The 20,074-nt window shown below is 42.3% G+C and overlaps 1 protein-coding gene across 1 annotated transcript; it reads left to right on the top strand.

The window, feature by feature from the left end:
• The first annotated feature begins 5,743 nt into the window (after positions 1-5,743).
• On the top strand, positions 5,744-14,403 carry LOC139459124 (ribosome-recycling factor, mitochondrial-like). Its single transcript, XM_071240573.1, has 6 exons — positions 5,744-5,939; positions 7,728-7,889; positions 8,626-8,744; positions 10,874-10,965; positions 11,972-12,131; positions 12,999-14,403. The coding sequence occupies exons 1-6, from the start codon at positions 5,756-5,758 to the stop codon at positions 13,077-13,079; spliced, it is 798 nt and encodes a 265-aa protein (XP_071096674.1). The 5' UTR covers positions 5,744-5,755; the 3' UTR covers positions 13,080-14,403.
• Positions 14,404-20,074: the final 5,671 nt, after the last annotated feature.

Here is a 20,074-nt window from a genome sequence, read left to right on the forward strand (position 1 = left end):
ACTGAGTCACGATAGTGTGGAGCTCGGTGATTTCTTTTGGTAAGTCGAGCATTCTCTGTTATAGTTTCGAATGGACGCTACATTTCGGTAAATCGACATATAGGGCCTACATGATCGGTCTGACTTCAAAGCCTGCATCATCCATAGCCTTAATCGATGTCGCTCTCAGTTTTCCCTAATTATATTTAATGTTATTTTTAGACATTGAGGAATTCCACTAAAGTAGTTCTGTATGTCTCCGCGCGATTGATAACGTAATCACGTGACATACTGACGTTCATCGGGAAATGAACGAAAGTCGGCTTGGTAGTGTTCATCTAGGCGGGGTCACCCACTACTGTCAATATTTTCCCTTATTCGTTTCTATCAATATATTTATTATCCTTTACCCTTTCCCCTTAAGAGGGGCGGTCGGATAGCCTAGTGGTTAAAGCGTTCGCTCGTCACGCCGAAGACCCGGGTTCGATTCCCGACATTGGTACAATGTGTGAAGCCCATTTCTGGTATCATTCTCCGTCACGGTACATTTCAGTTGCAACCGAGCTGTTCATCAATTTCTCCACGTCAGTTTACTCATTAAACTGTCAGTACGCAGACACCCTAAAGCTGAAGAGGCCTCCAGAGCAGTGGGTTTACTGGTAATCCCAAGATGGTCGTTATGTGCATGGATGTTAATCACAGCGTTATCAGCAGACTGTTGAGTGAGTGAGTGAGATTAGCAGGTTTTTAAGTGTTTGTTAATAAATGATAACAAACCTGGAACAAGCTCTGTGTGTGCAACTAATCTTAAAAGTCTTACCGATTAATGAACTAGCAACTCCTTTAAGAAAATGTGAGTGTATTTTGTGTATGTACCAGGTTGACTCCAGACACGTGATACATAGTCTTTAGAAAAGGCGTAAATACGCGTTTAAAAGGGTAAATTGTTTAACGACTTGCGTATGTGACATAAGAAGAAATATCTCGTCCTGCCTTCTTTCCAATATCCATTACAAGACTGCACATCTTGCTCACATCCTCCCCCCTTGGGATCTTGTGGGCGGACTTCGCGTGTTCTTAAACATGTGCGATGCAATACAGTTCATCTAGGGTCTTGAGATAACCCGGTATCAATCACACTCACTCACTCACTCACCCACTCACTCACTCACCCACCCACTCACTCACTCACTCCACGTAATGTTATCACATTAAGGTAACGCCACGATGTAACTGGAATACTGTTAAAAGCAGCGTTAAACCAAACTCACTCACTCACTCACTCACTCCACGTAACGTCATCAAAACCACAAAGAATGTTCACCCGGAATTATATATAGCTCCAATCTGGGATATGTGATGTGATGGCAGGTTTCTCTAAGCAGCTACATAATGAGGGTGAACTTTCACAAACTAATTGCTATTTGGTTTACATAACACAATCACCGGTCATTTTAAATGTTATGCTAGTAGCTAAACAGCTGCTGTGATAAGAACTGGGTTTATGTTATGAGCCGTGGTGCACGGAGTGGAAATGTCAGGTCAGGCTGGGGAAGTGGCCCTTTAACAAGAATAAAAATATAAATTAAAATAAACAAGATATTTGGCTAAAGTCCAAGACATGGGTACCACGGTCGAGCCCCGCTCGTTAGAGGGATTATATATGTAGTCCTGAGTCTAAAACGACATAAAGGGGGGCATTTAGATTTACATGTATTTCCAACATATACTGATGGAGATAAATAAGGGAACACTCAGTTTTAGACACAGTTAAATGATATGACATCATGGGTTCCCAGCCTAGTCCAACAAATACCGCTGGAAACAATGCACACAAACACATCTCAGCATTTGGTTCTGACGTGTTGAATTTGTATGCGCGCTAGTTCAAATGTACTGACAGTGAATCTTATTTCTCTATATCTTTCATTTAAGGATTGAAGTTGTATTTGTTGACGTTCATCAGCTGATGAAGAGAATGATGAATTCCATGAAGGTAAATTTGCTCACGTGAGGCACTGTCTTCATTAGCTGATGAAAGTCAACAAATACAACTTCAATCCTTATATTGACAGATACATTGATCATCAGAAAACAACCCATTAAGCACCAAACTTTAATTACTTAAAGCGAACTAAATCAACACGGAGAGTCGTGACGTCGTGACGTCGTGACATCATCCGTCCCAAACATTCCATTTGGAGTGACATCCCTTGGTTCTACAAACGGCAGAAAATGGCGGCTACCGCAATGTCATTCGCTTGAAATACAAGTTGCACCCAGTAAAGTAGCGTTGGAATTGGAAAGAAATCCAGGCCCGGCTCGTGTTGAAAATGGATACATATTAACGTTCAGTGAACTTTTGGTGTGTGTTTGAGTCATACTACGGCTGCTGATTACGGGGATTACCGCTTGAGGCGGCGCGGTTGGATTTACTGAGGCACGATAGTGTGGAGCTCGGTGATTTCTTTTGGTAAGTCGAGCATTCTCTGTTATAGTTTCGAATGGACGCTACATTTCGGTGACTCGACATATAGGGCCTGACTGACTTCAAAGCCTGCATCATCTATAGCCTTAATCGATGTCGCTCTCAGTTTTCCCTAATTATTTTTAATGTTATTTTTAGACATTGAGGAATTCCACTAAAGTAGTTCTGTATGTTTCCGCGCGATTGACAACGTAATCACGTGGCATACTGACGTTCATCGGGAAATGAACGAAAGTCGGCTTGGTAGTGTTCATCTAGGCGGGGTCACCCACTACTGTCAATATTTTCCCTTATTCGTTTCTATCAATATATTTATTATCCTTTATCCTTTCCCCTTAAGAGGGGCGTTCGGATAGCCTAGTGGTTAAAGCGTTCGCTCGTCACGCCGAAGACCCGGGTTCGATTCCCGACATTGGTACAATGTATGAAGCCCATTTCTGGTGCGACCCTCCATAAATGCCATAACTTGCACGTGCATTTTGCCTTACCTATTTGCTCCATGACATTTTTGAACACAATGCCGTTGAAGACATTGCAAATCGACATATATCCAATTTATATACCGGATCTTTTGTGTACACAGGTTCATTGAACTACATACCGTGCGTTTCTTTTTTTGAAGTGTGTATTTCTTCATCTTCAAATAAAATGGAAATGTATTACGTATGTTTGAAATAGAACTTGAAAGGGGACACATCCGTTTTATTTCAAACAGTGTGTTCCCTGATGCAAATTAGTGATGTGTGTACTTATTTCAAACGTATATTCATATTCAGGGTTAGAAATTGGCACTAGTCCTATAGTCCTTGCCAAACTGCCCAATAGTAAAGGTATCCTAAGGACTAGTAGAATTTTGACATTTTTAAAGGTTTTGCTATATGCTATCATCATAAGGACTAGTGGACTGAAACTGTTAGTTTCTACCGCTGATATTTGGCCTATATGAGAAATAAATCACACACAAAATCACAATCACAACACACATGCACGACATGCGCGATCTTCAAGGGGTAAAGCAATAAACGTATGTACCGCATTTCAAGCCTATTTCAAACCGTTCAATAAAATGGAATAATTAAAAATAAAAAAAGGAAATATTAGAATAAATTGAATTGTGGTGCATTTACATGTACATGCATTTCTAGCATTTCTGGAACAAATCCATTTTTTCATGTACTGATATGAACCTATTTCAGGGTTACTGCATGACTTCAATATGGTTATTGGTGTCTTCATAAATCACAGATACCCTTGATCACAAATGTGATATTTTTGTAATTAAATTCTCCGCGTAAATATCGCTATTTAGATTTCAAAACATACACGTACGAACGAACACCGTGAATGGTGATTTAAAAAATAGAAATATTTAAGATATATATTATATAAATCATTTTCTGAGCCTGTTGCAAGAAAATATTGTCTCAATATGAAAACACAATCTTTTTGTTCAATTTTACTATGAGCATTTGAAACGTGTATGTATGTATATATATGGATGCGTGTTTCTGCTCGGTTTACCGCGTGCAAGCGACTTGCCCGGTAATATTTTTGCAAACCCGGTATGCATACAATGCAGATGACAGAGTTGTCGGCCTTTTCATGTCGACGGCGTGACATTTTTATTTTTATTAGTTCTCCACAAATTTGAACTGAGTAAGTGCTAAGTTGTTTGGGAATGAGTAACTACCGATATGACATGTAGGTTTTTGGTTTCTGTTTCTGTCCTGTTGCCTGTTCCACCAAGAGCGTGCTCAGAATATAAATGCACGCAAGTTACTTTTTGCGGTCACCGGCCTGACCGGGTCATCAGCTCATGCTCCATACAAAACTTGCGTTCGTACTCGATGCTAATTATTTTGTTTTGTATGTAGCAATAGTACATCATCAGTTTTGACACAGTGTTTTATCGTGTATCTGCACACTGGTGTGGGATAACGCGAAAGAAATGGAGCAGACCAAATTAAACATGACGAAGCTTCTGTAAAATATTCTGTTCATGGCCACACAAGCACAAACCAACACTGAATGTGTTCTTTTTGAAAACATATAATAGGGGTGTGATCGCCAAGGTAATTTATGTTTACAAGTATACTGAATTGCATCAGGTGCATGTTCCAGTAGGGGCGGTCGGGTAGCCTGGTGGTTAAAGCGTTCACTCGTCACACCGATGACCCGGGTTTGATTCCCGACATGGGTACAATGTGTGAAGCCCATTTCTGTTGTCCCCCGCCATGATATTGCTGGAATATTGCTAAAAGAGGCGTAAAATCAAACTCACTCACTCACTCACTCACTCACTCAGGTTCCAGTATGTGTAAACACAATCACAACACCGTCCACGCCTGTACTTACACATGTTCCCCAAATTGCCTAAGTGAGTAACTTGTACCCTCTGCCATAAGGAATGTAAGCTAGTTTACAGTAGGAATCTCAGGACTGCACAGAGGCAGAACAACAGTCTAACCATGCTAACCTCTCCAATGACGTCAAGAGAATTTTTACTTTGACAACAACCATTCTCCTACATTTCCATCCATACCATGTAATAATGTAGCCTCCTGTACAGTGAAATTTTCTAAGTGAAAATTTGTTGCATGTCACTCCATTGACTAGTTTCGGCCCTTGACTTTGATTTTGTGAATCCAGAGTAGCAGTTTGTGCCTGCGTGGGGTTTAAGTATTGACATTTGGATAGCTTTTTATTCGCAGATCCAAATTTGCGTATTAAGGACAATTATCTCGACTAGTTTGACTAGTTGTGTTCAGCACCAATTGGCATCTGGTAATTAAAGCGGAACCAGTCTGGCAACTCAGAGTTGGAGTATTGTTGCCCTTTAAATTCCTAGTCTATTTTGTATCTCATGCCAAATGCCGTACTCCATTACAGTGCATGCCACCTATATTCTGCTCAAGTGAATGGGGTATCCCTGTAAAGAGCTTGGTGAATTGTATCTTTCAAGAAGGTGTTGAAGATGTAACCTCATTGGTGTATGTGCCCATTTGTTCACATTTGTTCATCATATGATTGGCACCCATTAGATTATGATCTTAAATGTACAGAGAACAATATGTTAGTATTCAATATATTATCCACACCATCTTTCCCTGATTAAATATATCAAAATAGAAAACAGAAAACTGTCACATAAAATTGTCAGTGACTTCATGTTATCTTCAATTATCTGTGACCAATATGTGTTGATCAATCTCACTACAATCAGATCTTACTGCTGGCTAGAGATTGACATGTTGATGTTCCTGATTTCAGAGTGTCCATGACAGGAAAATGTCGCTGGTGCGCACTGTGTCGTTGTGCCCCCGGCTGGTGAGGATGGTGAAGGTGCAGACGATGCGGTGCTGTCTGCAGATGTACAGACAGTCGCCCCCCATGCTGCACCAAGACCTGTCGAGTCCCCAGGGGTCCTGGCTACAGACCCGCTCCTATGCCAAGAAAGGGAAGAAGGACAAAGGTAATGGACAGCACTCCAGATAAGATGCATATTTAAGAATTCACTTCAACATTTAATAGGGCTGACATGATATTCCAACTGTACGATCCGATACGTATCCCGATACCTTCCTCACGATCCGATACTTGCATGTGCTCTTTACTGTGGTGTGTTAGCCATCGTTTTCATAGACAGGATGGCCAAATACCTGACTTACAGTTGGCAGTGTCAAGTATGGCGCAATGGATGAAAATATTTACGTTTTCACTACTCATTTTCACTAGTAATTAGTGATTGGTGTAACATATATTAAATAATACATTTAAGGTAAAAGATACCTATTACTTAGTGAGCGATTGTGATCAATACTTGTATCGAGAAGTTAAAAATCATGATTCACCGATGCATCGTGAAAATAGCACTATACTCAATTCGCTGTGCACAGTTGTTTCCCTAGGGTACGCCAGAACCCATGATTGTGGGTTCGAATCCCACTTTGCCCCGATTATGTTTCTAGGTTTGTCAGGATCATATCCGTGCTCGTGCGTTTCACCAAAGTGGTAAACATCTAAGACCTGCATCACTTTAAGCTTTCCTCCCACATCAAGCTGACACGCCGGGATTTAACTGGAATATGGTTAAAAGCCATGTTAAACCAACTCCATCACTTACCATATCCCGAAAATCTAACCTATTCACAACACCTCTTACACAAAGGCCGAGTGTCATTTTCCTCATGAAGAGTACACTCCATAATGATGTTTTTTCAATCACGCATGTCAGGGAATAGTGATAATGCTGTTTTGTTCAAAATTGTGATTTGTTTAAAGTTCTTATTTTCTGAAATTCATAGATATTTTAACATTGTATTTTCAAATTGTTTTCGATTTAATAATATAAACCTAAGCATTAAAATCGCTCCCTCTTATTACATCAGTTGGGAAAGTCATAATTCCAATTTGGGAATTTTTATTAACATTTCCTGCAGACTTGGGGCCAAATATCGGTTCCAGATCAGGTCTAGATAAATCCCTGGTACCTGTATTATTCAGTTGACCAATGCAGAGCTACAGATAAGCAGCGTATTTGCGTAAAATATTCAAAAACCAATTACTTTCAATTTACTTGCGTACGGAAACGCATGCATTATATGAAAAACTCAAATATATAAAAACAGTACGTGTAAATACCCAATGAAGATTTTTCAGCATGCGTACAAATGAGCTAATTTCCGAAGCACAATTACGTGCAAATTTACTTTGCGAGTCTAGCCTATATATTTAGAACAGTTATCATGGTTATATACATCTAAAACATTTTTTCATTTTTTTAAATCTTAAAATGTTCACTCTTTTGGGGAAAAACCCAATAGATTTCGGAATAGTTGAGTGAATAAATATTGGTTACACAATGAAAAATGTAATAACCCATCTAATATAGAAACCCTAGAGTAAAAACTCAATTGCTCAAAAAGTTATCTGGAGCTCTGCCAATGGACCTGTGAAGATACGGGGTAGAATAGGTCTTCAGCAACCCATGCTTGCCGTAAAAGGAGACTTTGCTTGTCGTAAGAGACGAGTAACGGGATCAGGTGGTCAGACTCGCTGACTTGGTTCATGCATGTCATTGTATCCCAATTACGTGGATCGATGCTCATGATGTCAATCACTGTATTGTCTGGTCCAGTATTTACAGACCACCGTCATATAGCTGGAATATTGCTGAGGGAGGAGTTAAACAACAAACAAACAAACAGTTGACAAATGATACATGAAAGATGAATGTTTCAACCTATCTGGTTTGTTTCAGGAGGAGGTAAAGGGAAGGGCGGCAGCGTGAGAAAGATTTCATTGACTGCAGAGGACATGGATGGCATTCTGGACATCACAGCAGTTGATGCAGAGATGCAACATGCTCTTGACGACCTCAAGCAACAGTACATCCATCAGCTGTCCCTCCGTACATCACCAGGTAAGTGTCCCCCTGTACCATGCCAGGTAAATATTCCTCTGTATATCGCCAAGTAAATGTCCCCCTGTACCTTGCCAGGTAAATGTCCACCTGTATATCGCCAGGTAAATGTCTCCCTGTACCATGCCAGGTAAATGTCCCCCTGTATATCGCCAGGTAAATGTCCCCCTGTCCCATGCCAGGTAAATGCCCCCCTGTATGTCGCCAGGTAAATGTCCCCCTGTCCCATGCCAGGTAAATGCCCCCCTGTATGTCGCCAGGTAAATGTCCCCCTGTCCCATGCCAGGTAAATGCCCCCCTGTATGTCGCCAGGTAAATGTCCCCCTGTCCCATGCCAGGTAAATGCCCCCCTGTATGTCGCCAGGTAAATGTCCCCCTGTACCATGCCAGGTAAATGCCCCCCTGTATATCGCCAGGTAAATGTCCCCCTGTCCCATGCCAGGTAAATGCCCCCCTGTATGTCGCCAGGTAAATGTCCCCCTGTACCATGCCAGGTAAATGTCCCCTGTATATCGCCAGGTAAATGTCCCCCTGTACCATGCCAGGTAAATGTCCCCCTGTACCATGCCATGTCCCTTCGTATATCTCCAGGTAAATATCCCTCTTTCCAATGTTAGGAAAATGTCCCTCCATACATCCCAATAATTAATTATTGGTTCAACATTGGTAACATCTATTGTCTGTTCAAAGAACATATATGTAGTGTTAGATATACAACAAAGATTATTGTAATCAGGTGTGTTTGACAACTTGATGGTGTCGACAACTGATGGGCGTTTCCCCCTCATACAGCTGGGTCAGATTGTACAGAAGTCTCCCCAGTTGCTCATCATCAACCTCGCTGCCTCCTCTCAGGTAAGACGTCAACCTCTCTGCCTCCCCTCAGGTAAGACGTCAACCTCTCTGCCTCCCCTCAGGTAAGACGTCAACCGCTCTGCCTCCCCTCAGGTAAGACTTCAACCTCTCTGCCTCCTCTCAGGTAAGACGTCAACCTCTCTGCCTCCTCTCAGGTAAGACGTCAACCTCTCTGCCTCCTCTCAGGTAAGACGTCAACCTCTCTGCCTCCTCTCAGGTAAGACGTCAACCTCTCTGCCTCCTCTCTGGTAAGACGTCAACCTCTCTGCCTCCCCTCAGGTAAGATGTCAACCTCTCTGCCTCCTCTCAGGTAAGATGTAACCCTCTCTGCCGCCTCTCAGGTAAGACGTCAACCTCTCTGCCGCCTCTCAGGTAAGACATCAACCTCTCTGCCTCCTCTCTGGTAAGACGTCAACCTCTCTGCCTCCTCTCAGGTAAGACGTCAACCTCGCTGCCTCCTCTCAGGTAAGACGTCAACCTCTCTGCCTCCTCTCAGGTAAGACGTCAACCTCTCTGCCTCCTCTCAGGTAAGACGTCAACCTCTCTGCCTCCTCTCTGGTAAGACGTCAACCTCGCTGCCTCCTCTCAGGTAAGACGTCAACCTCTCTGCCTCCTCTCAGGTAAGACGTCAACCTCGCTGCCTCCTCTCTGGTAAGATGTAAACCTCTCTGCCTCCTCTCAGGTAAGACATAAACCTTTCTGCCACCTCTCAGGTAAGACATAAACCTCTCTGCCGCCTCTCAGGTAAGACGTCAACCTCTCTGCCTCCTCTCAGGTAAGACGTCAACCTCGCTGCCTCCTCTCTGGTAAGATGTAAACCTCTCTGCCTCCTCTCAGGTAAGACATAAACCTTTCTGCCGCCTCTCAGGTAAGACATAAACCTCTCTGCCGCCTCTCAGGTAAGACGTCAACCTCACTGCCTCCTCTCAGGTAAGACATCAACCTCTCTGCCGCCTCTCGGGTAAGACATCAACCTCTCTGCCGCCTCTCAGGTAAGACGTCAACCTCACTGCCTCCTCTCAGGTAAGACATCAACCTCTCTGCCGCCTCTCAGGTAAGACGTCAACCTCTCTGCCTCCTCTCAGGTAAGACATCAACCTCGCTGCCTCCTCTCAGATAAAACGTCAGTTTCGCTGTCTTTTTGACATGGGTTAACCCTTTTTTCCCCATTTTTGTGTAGGATGAAGCACATTCAAAGGTTTTCATGATATTTAAAACCCGCATCTCCGGGATAAAACTGATGGGTGACAGCTCCGAGGTTTTATCCCGAGGATAAGATCGAGGGGAAGTGTTTCATCTAGCTAAAAGTGTTTTGATACCGCGCGTCTGTAACCTAGTAGTACACTCACTGGGCCACAAATACGACGGTTACGTGTTTGATCCTCGGGACTATAAACAAAACATTTGTCATTTGATTTTACATTTCATTACATTGTGTTCAAATGCAAAATTTCTCGCGAGAAACATTAATGTTACAATCTAAACGGAAGCTGTGTTAGAATTCCCAGGATATTACATAAAGTCCTGGGGACATCACTGTTTATGAGGGGGCGGTCATAAACGTCACGCCGAGGGCTCGTGTTCGATTCCCGACATGGGTGCAAATGTGTGAAGCCCATTTCTGGTGATATTGCTGGAATATTGCTAAAAGCAGCGTAAAACCAAACTCACTCACTCACTGTTTATGAGATTTGGAGAACAATGGGATGATGTCATGGGATGTTTATAAGTTGCCATTAATCAAAACAAATCAGGACTTGTTGAAGAGGTATAAATGCAAAATCTGGTCTGAACACTTTGCGTATATACTCGTATTGAAATCTGATATGCAATAAGTATGTAGTATTCAGAATAACATGGCTGTTGGCATATTTGATGTCTGGATCCAATAATGACCTTTCACCTTTACTAACCCCGTTGATCTTGCGTTGCTGCCATTTTGACATCTTTGAAACTTCTGGGTTTATGAAGTGAACCCTTTGTTTAAATGATCCCAGCAATGATTTAAATGACCTGTTTAAAAGTCCCAGCAGGTCATTGCATTGTTGGATGTGGTATGAATGCCTGTGAAAGGTTTGCGGGTATGTGCTCAACGGGTCCTAACTGTGACTCCTGATTCTCCCTTGCAGCACCTGCCGGCAGCAAAGAAAGCCATTGAGCAGTCTGGGATGAATGTCAACCCCACACAAGATGGAACCACCCTCATTGTCCCCCTACCAAAGTAAGTGGTCTAGTGGATAGAGCGTCTGCCCAGAGAGCTGAAGGTCTGGGGTTTGATCCCAGTCGCATCATACCAAAAGATGTTAGATGGTTCTTGTTGGCGCTTGGAATTAAGAGGCATTAAGTGGCTAAAACGGACTGGTTCGCTTGGAGTCAGTATACTGTGTCTGCATGGGGTATCCATGTTAAACTGTAATATGGTATCTCAGTGAGGCTAGCATTAGGAAAGTCCAGATGAAATACGGCCAGCCACACAAACATGTGCATACGCATCGTTGTAAGTCCAATAATATTGAAGGCGACATTAAACCCAACCCATTATACGACGGCAGCCTGTAAATAACCAGATCTTAACCCGACAATCCAGTGATTAATATTATGAGCCACAATCCACACTGTCAGGGTACATTAACAAGCCAGTCAGCCAAGTCACTGAGTCGGACCACACGATCAACTAGGTTGCCTTTTATGAGCAAATATTCCTGGGGACCAACTGTTACCTGGAACCCCCAGTGAGTGAAGAAGGGTTCCATCCTCTATCAGCTTTAGTCCAGCAAGGGGCAGTGGGGTGGCCTAGTGGTTAAAGCATTTGCTTGTCACGGTGAAGGCCAGGTTTGATTCCCACTTCTGGTGTCCCTCGCCATGATATTGCTGAAATATTGCTAAAGGCAGCGTGAAACCATACTCACTCACTAGCAATCTTGGGGAGGTGGTAGCCCAGTGGGTAATGCGTTTGTCTGTCACATCAAACACCTGGGTTTCAACCCTACATGAACCAATGCCCTATAAGCCATGCATGACTGTAGGTAATTATGAATGTACCAGTAATTATTGCCAAAATGTTTGTTGTTTTATTGGAACATAAACACAAAAACAATTGCTTGGTTAGCCAATCAAATGCCACTAAATGCAGTTTACATAATTTCTTGAGAATGAAAAGAGAATGAAATTTGTGAAAATTTGCAAAGTAATATCATGAATATGTCACATTTGTCTTGTCCTGTCAGGGTGACAACTGAACATCGTGAAAGTTTGGCGAAGAATGCGAAGACGTTGTGCAACAAGTTGAAGGACAGATTACGAGACATCCACGCTAAGCATACGAAGAAGGTCAAGGCCAATAAGGAAGGTCACCCTGAGGATCTTATACGAGACGTGCAGGACCTGGTGAGTGATGACATTACAGTCAGTGTGTCAGTAGGGGGTGGGGATGTTATGTTGGTGTGGGGATGTTATGTTTTTGTGGGGGTGTTGGTGTGGGGATGTTATGTTTATGTGGGGGTGTTGGTGTGGGGATGTTATGTTGGTGTGGGGCTGTTATGTTTATGTGGGGGTGTTGGTGTGTGGATGTTATGTTTTTGTGGGGGTGTTGGTGTGTGGATGTTATGTTTTTGGGGGGGTGTTGGTGTTGGGATGTTATGTTGGTGTGGGGCTGTTATGTTTTTGTGGGGGTGTTGGTGTGTGGATGTTATGTTTTTGGGGGGGTATTGGTGTGGGAATGTAATGTTAATGTGGGGGTATTGGTGTGGGGCTGTTATGTTTATGTGGGGGTGTTGGTGTGGGGATGTTATGTTTATGTGGGGGTATTGGTGTGGGAATGTAATGTTAATGTGGGGGTGTTGGTGTGGGGATGTTATGTTTATGTGGGGGTATTGGTGTGGGAATGTAATGTTAATGTGGGGGTTTTGGTTAGGGGATGTTATGTTTATGTGGGGGTGTTGGTGTGGGGCTGTTATGTTTATGTGGGGGTGTTGGTGTGGGGATGTTATGTTTATGTGGGGGTGTTGGTGTTGGGATGTTATGTTTATGTGGGGGTGTTGGTGTGGGGATGTTATGTTTATGTGGGGGTGTTGGTGTTGGGATGTTATGTTTATGTGGGGGCGTTGGTGTTGGGATGTTATGTTTATGTGAGGGTGTCAGTGAAGATGTTGGTGTAGGGAGGGGCAGGCATTTGTTATTTTTATGGGAATGTGGTGTTCACAAACACAACGTCTTCAGACTTTGTTCATGATGGTATGCTTGCATGTGTTCCAGGTGTTGGAGACTATGAGGAAGTACAGTGGCCAGGCTGAGGATCTGCTGCAGGCCAAGCAGAAGGACCTGCTGGGAAAGTAAATACTTCATGAAAGTTTTCAGAACATTTGTTCCTAAGAGGCATTATTCCAAGCCAAGTATTATGGTGTGAATACTAACATTTTCCTTACAAGCTGCCTTTGCTGAGTGAACAATTGGTGAACAGTGTGAACACTTGACGAAACACTAAAAATTTAGCGATCGATTGGTGAACACAATTAAATCAGTGGATACTCGGTTAAATACCATGTGAAGACTGGCTCGTGAATACTTGGTGATTACCCTACAGAGGAGTTCAGTGGAACTCAGTGTCCAGGTCACTTTCTCTCAATGGAACATGGGCGATGGCCGGCTGTTGGGACTCCTATACTTTAACATACACTTACGCCAGTGCCCCAGCCCACTAAGAAAGTGTTATCCCAAATATAACATTTGTTACATTTGACCACTTTCTAAATGGCATTGTGTATTCATAGCTTTCAGCCATGGGAGCCGGGCCAATTTACACTTGTCAGAGGGGTACTCAAAGTATGTGATCTAGACTACCAGTTGTCAGACTTTTATTTTTGGTGGAAGCCTCGGTGGCTGAGTGGGATAGATTTGACTTTGTGTGCTGGCGATTAGGTGCCTCACTCTGGCAAGTGTGGGTTCGAATCCCGGACGGGACTCAACCCCAAAAAGTACGAGAATCTGTACTTTACTAAGAAAGTGTTATCCCAAATATAACATTTGTTACATTTCACCACTTTCTAAATGGCATTGTGTGTTCATATATTAAGATTGACAAGCATCTAGCTGAATCCAGGATGAGGTTATGATAATGTCACTGTGTGACTGGGACCTGTGACACGCCCTGTGCAGTCTGAGTGAGTAGGATGTGAAGAGGTAAATCAATAAACACTAGAGCTAGGAAGATAACCAAAAGTGAGATCCAATACCTATCATGATACCTCGCTCACTATCCAATACCTATCCCGATAATTGCATGTCCAATCAAATTGTTTGGCTTAACAGAAGCCAAGCTCCTCACAGCGATAGCCCGTTCACGAAGCTTTCTATACGGAGAGTGTAACGAAGGTGTCACGCGCTTGGAAGGAGCTTGAGCTGAAGCAGAAGAAGGGAGGTAACTCTTTACCAACTGCTTGATAATATTCGATCATGCAGTTGAATGTGTTTGTTTCATTTCTGGCTCAATGGATGAAAATATTCACGTTTTCACTTGTAATTATTGTTTGTATAGTGTAACAATAATTAAAGTCAACATTTGAGGTAAAAATCTATCATTCTTTACTTATTGTGTGACAGTGATCATACTTGTATCGGAAGTCAATCGTGATCCACCAATGTACCAGTGTATCGTCCCATCACTAATAAACACCCTTGTACATTTTGGTGTATTTATTTGTTGTTCATGATAGAATGTGTTCAAGGACAGGATGGCCAACATCAGACTTGGATATTGTCTGTGGTGATCCGAGATCTCAATACAAATTTATCACGATATGGACAGACAGACTGCTACCACAACAAATCGTAAGAAATGATGAAATCACTGATATACAACGAAAAAATCCCTTTTACATACGTGTGTGTATTATTTTTAAGACTGTTGTTCTACGCATCCCATTACGGAAGGAAACGGGGGTCGGGTAGCCTAGTGGTTAAAGCGTTCGCTCGTTACGCCGAAGACCCGGGTTCGATTCCCGACATGGGTACAATGTGTGAAGCCCATTTCTGGTGTCCCTCGCCGTGATATTGCAGGAATATTGCTAAAAGCGGCGTAAAACAATGCTCACTCACTCACTCGATTATTTACAGGCCGTTGTGATAAATCACGAAGCAGCATCCACTCGCATTGTAGGGGTGTGACACATCCACACCCTCACACCCACATCACAATACACACTGCCCAGGGTCTGAGAAGATCGGGGTAGAATAGGTCTCCAGCAACCCATGCTTGTCGTAAGAGACGATTTACGGATCAGGTGGTCAGGCTTGCATGTCATTGTATCCCAATTGCGTGGATCGATGCTCATGATGTCAATCACTGTATTGTCTGGTCCAGGCTCGATTATTTACAGATCGCCGTCATATAGCTGGAATATTGCTAATTGCGGCGTTAAGCAACAAACAAGCAAAACAAACAAAAAGAAGTGGTCTTCAGCAACCCATGCTTGTTAGTTGCGTAGACCGATGGTCGTCGTGTCAGTGGACTGTCTGGCCCAGACGCGATTATTTACAGAACGCCGTCATGTAGCCAAATATTGCCGAGTGCGGCGTTAATCAACAAACAACGCCGCACACAGCCAAACCAACTCACCAACTCCGAACATGGACACCAGTGGGAAGGCGGATTAAAGAATATAATCCCCGAAGATTCGGTTTCTTACTCACATCGTCGATAGAACATTTACACCGATAATGTCAATAACTGAAAGGCTCCAATCAAGGTGGAAATGTTGGTCACATCCTAACCATATTCTACTTAATAAATGTAGTATTTCAGCTTTAATTAACTCAGCCTACACTAACAGATAAGTTTCATGTCCGTGTAGCTTTGCTTTCTATTTCCTTGAGAACCAACCTAATGAAACAGTACTTGATGCTGAGGGAAGTTATATACCGATATGATCAGAGACCGTTACACCCGTGAAGATATGGGTTAGAATAGGTCTTCAGCAACCCACGCTTGCCGTAAAAGGCCACTATGCTTGTAACACACACTGCCCAGGCTCCGTGAAGATCGGGATGGAATAGGTCTTCAGCAACCCATGCTTGTCGTAAGAGGCGACTAACGGGATCGGGCGGTCAGGCTCGCTGACTTGGTTGATGCGTGTCATCGTGTCCCAATTGCGCATCTTCCCGAGGCAAGAGAGTAAACTGACTATTTAAGTCCAGTTTCCACCCTTGTCGAACTAAGCTGGTATTATGGAGTAAAATTATGGCTGGACTAGCGAGCCTATGCATCGTCCAATTAAAACCGCGCAACGAAATCGAAACCCGTTTCGTAAAGTGTCGTGCAGATTTCGGTCGATTGCAGGACTTGCAATGTATGTACACCGCTAACTCGTTGGCAACAGATATTTTCCAAATCTTTTCATGTTTTTAATCAAGGCGCTCACGTGAGTTGATGCACTCCGCAATGTAAGACCCGTTTTATTACAATATAGGTGTTGATTATCGATCAGATCGTCTTAACAGGGCGCCTCTATTTTGTTTGAAACAAATGCAAGTGATACCAGAGGTGGAATCAGATTGGCCCATAGGAGAGGCTTAGAAGGGACATAACTCGTAAAAACCACTGGTGGCGCTACGGTCGAGCTCAGGAATTTCAGCCTAGTTCGGCAAGGGTGGAAACGACTTTTAAAGTCAGTTAACTCTCTTGCCTCGGGAAGATGCAATTGCGTGGATCGATGCTCATGATATCAATCACTGGAATGTCGGGTTCAGCATCTATTATTAACAGACTACCGTCATATAGCTGGAATATTGTTGAGTGCGGCGTTTTAAAAAAAAGAAAAGAAAAGATTAGGGACCTACCATTAAATACTCTGAGAGGTTGGGGGTGAGTATTAAACGTTCGAATAAGATTTTAGTCATTGCTACAAGACGTTTGTCTGAAAGAAGCCGATCAGTGTTTGGAGGACCTTCAGCATTTTTTTTCAACTATATTGTTTTGTAAAATCAGAGACGGAATTTTTTATCCACTAATTTCTCCAACAAATCTAACACACTAACACACACACACACACACACACACACACACACACACACACACCCATTGGGCTATTTCCCATTTGTCCTGCGCTCTTTGGAGGGACAAGGGGTTGATTATGAATGTGATAGTAGTAGGTTATCCAATTATCTCACCTTACATTAAACATCGATTCCAATTGCACGGATCGATACCCATGATGTCAATCACTGGATTGTCTGGTCCAGACTCCATTATTTACAGACAGACGTCATATAGCTGGAATATTGCTGAGTGCGGCGTAAAACAACAAATATTTCCTGTGTACCTCTCCCATGTACCCCGCTTAGAAATCGATCGGAACACACCTTAGGTATCTTGTTTATGTCTAAGAATAAGTATTGTTTATGAGGAGGAGGAGCAGCAGCAGCAGCACCAAAGTCCAACTGTATGACCTTTCTCCGTCCAGCTTCCTCTATTCTCTCGACTGACGCCGACTGGATTAGTTGAACAGACAACCATGGCGGTTGCTTATTTCTTACAAAGTCCCCACCAGCAGTGCATTTCCCAGTACATGAACTGATACATACTTTGGTAAAAACAGACAAATTGAGTTGAGATCTTTGTGTCTAGATATTTACATCGTCAAAACGATCATTAATTAAATCTCAAAGGTATTAACTTCTCCGTTCATTTGTATCTGAGTAGATAAAGGTTATTTGATCTTTCCAACTCAGGGGTTTAAGTCTATTAGGACTGATCCATTATCACAACAGGTAAGCCTCACATGTTTTATCACCGACGTATCTCACCTTGCGGAGTAGGGGCGTGGCTACATGGGTCAACTGGGCAAAGGTGCCTTGTGTTACAGGACTCTAACGATTTGAGAACATTAATGAAGCTGAAGAATTCATTCTTTCTAAGTGATTATCTAGCCAACATTGCCAAAGGGACTCCGTGAAGATCCGAGTCTTCAGCAGCCTATGCTTGCCGTAAGAGGCGACTAACGGGATCGGGTGGCCAGGCTCTCTGACTTGGTTGATGTATGTCATTGGTCCCAATTGCATGGATCGATGATCACGATATCAATCACTGGAATGTCTGGTCCAGACTTGATTTTTTACAGACCGCCGTCATATAGCTGGAATATTGCTGAGTGCGGCGAAAAAGAACAAACCAACCAACCTTACTTCTACACAGCAACATATACACCACCTCACTTCTATATAATAACATATACATTGTATCACCTAACTTCTATACAGCAAGATATACACCATATCATCTTACTTCTATACAACAACATATACACAATATCACCTTACTTCTATACAGCAACATATACATCACCTTATTTCTTTACAGCAACATATACACCATATCACCTTAATTCTATACAGCAACATATACACCATATCACCTTACTTCTATACAACAACATATACACCATATCACCTTATTTCTTTACAGCAACATATACACCATATCACCTTAATTCTATACAGCAACATATACACCATATCACCTTAATTCTATACAGCAACATATACACCATATCACCTTATTTCTTTACAGCAACATATACACCATATCACCTTACTTCTTAACAACAACATATACATCACCTTACTTCTATACAGCAACATATACACCACCTTACTTCTATACAGCAACATATACACCACCTTACTTCTATACAGCAACATATACACCACCTTAATTCTATACAGCAACATATACACCACCTTACTTCTATACAGCAACATATACACCACCTTAATTCTATACAGCAACATATACACCACCCTAATTCTATACACCAACATATACACCACCTTAATTCTATACGGCAACATGTACACCACCTTACTTCTATACAGCAACATGTACACCACCTTAATTCTATACAGCAACATATACACCATATCACCTTACTTCTATACAGCAACATATACACCATATCACCTTAATTCTATACAGCAACATATACACCATATCACCTTAATTCTATACAGCAACATATACACCATATCACCTTAATTCTATACAGCAACATGTACACCACCTTACTTCTATACAGCAACATGTACACCACCTTACTTCTATACAGCAACATGTACACCACCTTAATTCTATACAGCAACATATACACCACCTTACTTCTATACAGCAACATATACACCACCTTACTTCTATACAGCAACATATACACCACCTTACTTCTATACAACAACATATACACCACCTTACTTCTATACAGCAACATATACACCACCTTAATTCTATACAGCAACATATACACCACCTTACTTCTATACAGCAACATATACACCACCTTACTTCTACACAGCAACATATACACCACCTTAATTCTATACAGCAACATATACACCACCTTACTTCTATACAGCAACATATACACCACTTTACTTCTATGCAGCAACATATACACCACCTTAATTCTATACAGCAGCATACACACCACCTTAATTCTATACAGCAACATATACACCACCTTAATTCTATACAGCAGCATATACACCACCTTAATTCTATACAGCAACATATACACCACCTTAATTCTATACAGCAACATATACACCACCTTAATTCTATACAGCAGCATATACACCACCTTAATTCTATACAGCAACATATACACCATATCACCTTACTTCTATACAGCAACATATACACCACCTTACTTCTATACAGCAACATATACACCACCTTAATTCTATACAGCAACATATACACCACCTTAATTCTATACAGCAGCATATACACCACCTTAATTCTATACAGCAACATATACACCACCTTAATTCTATACAGCAGCATATACACCACCTTACTTCTATACAGCAACATTTACACCATATCACCTTACTTCTATACAGCAACATATACACCATATCACCTTACTTCTATACAACAACATATCCACCATATCACCTTACTTCTATACAGCAACATATACACCATATCACCTTACTTCTATACAACATATACACCATATCACCTTACTTCTATACAGCAACATCTACACCATATCACCTTACTTCTATACAACATATACACCATATCACCTTACTTCTTAACTTATACATGGGGCGGTTGTGTAGCCTAGTGGTTAAAGCGTTCGTGCGTTCCGCCGAAGGCTCAGGTTCGAGTCCATACATGGGTACAATGTGTGAAGCCCATTTCTGGTGTCGGGGGGCACGGGTGGCCCAGTCGTCTAAGGCGCCGCGATTCGCTGTGCAGAGTTGCATCCCTTGGCCACGCCAGAAACCTATGATTGTGGGTTCGAATCCCGGTTCGCCCCGATTGTTTCTAGGTTTGT

Source organism: Haliotis cracherodii, unplaced genomic scaffold (assembly GCF_022045235.1).
Source record: "Haliotis cracherodii isolate W230 unplaced genomic scaffold, xgHalCrac1.p SCAF_13, whole genome shotgun sequence".
NCBI lineage: Eukaryota > Metazoa > Mollusca > Gastropoda > Lepetellida > Haliotidae > Haliotis > Haliotis cracherodii.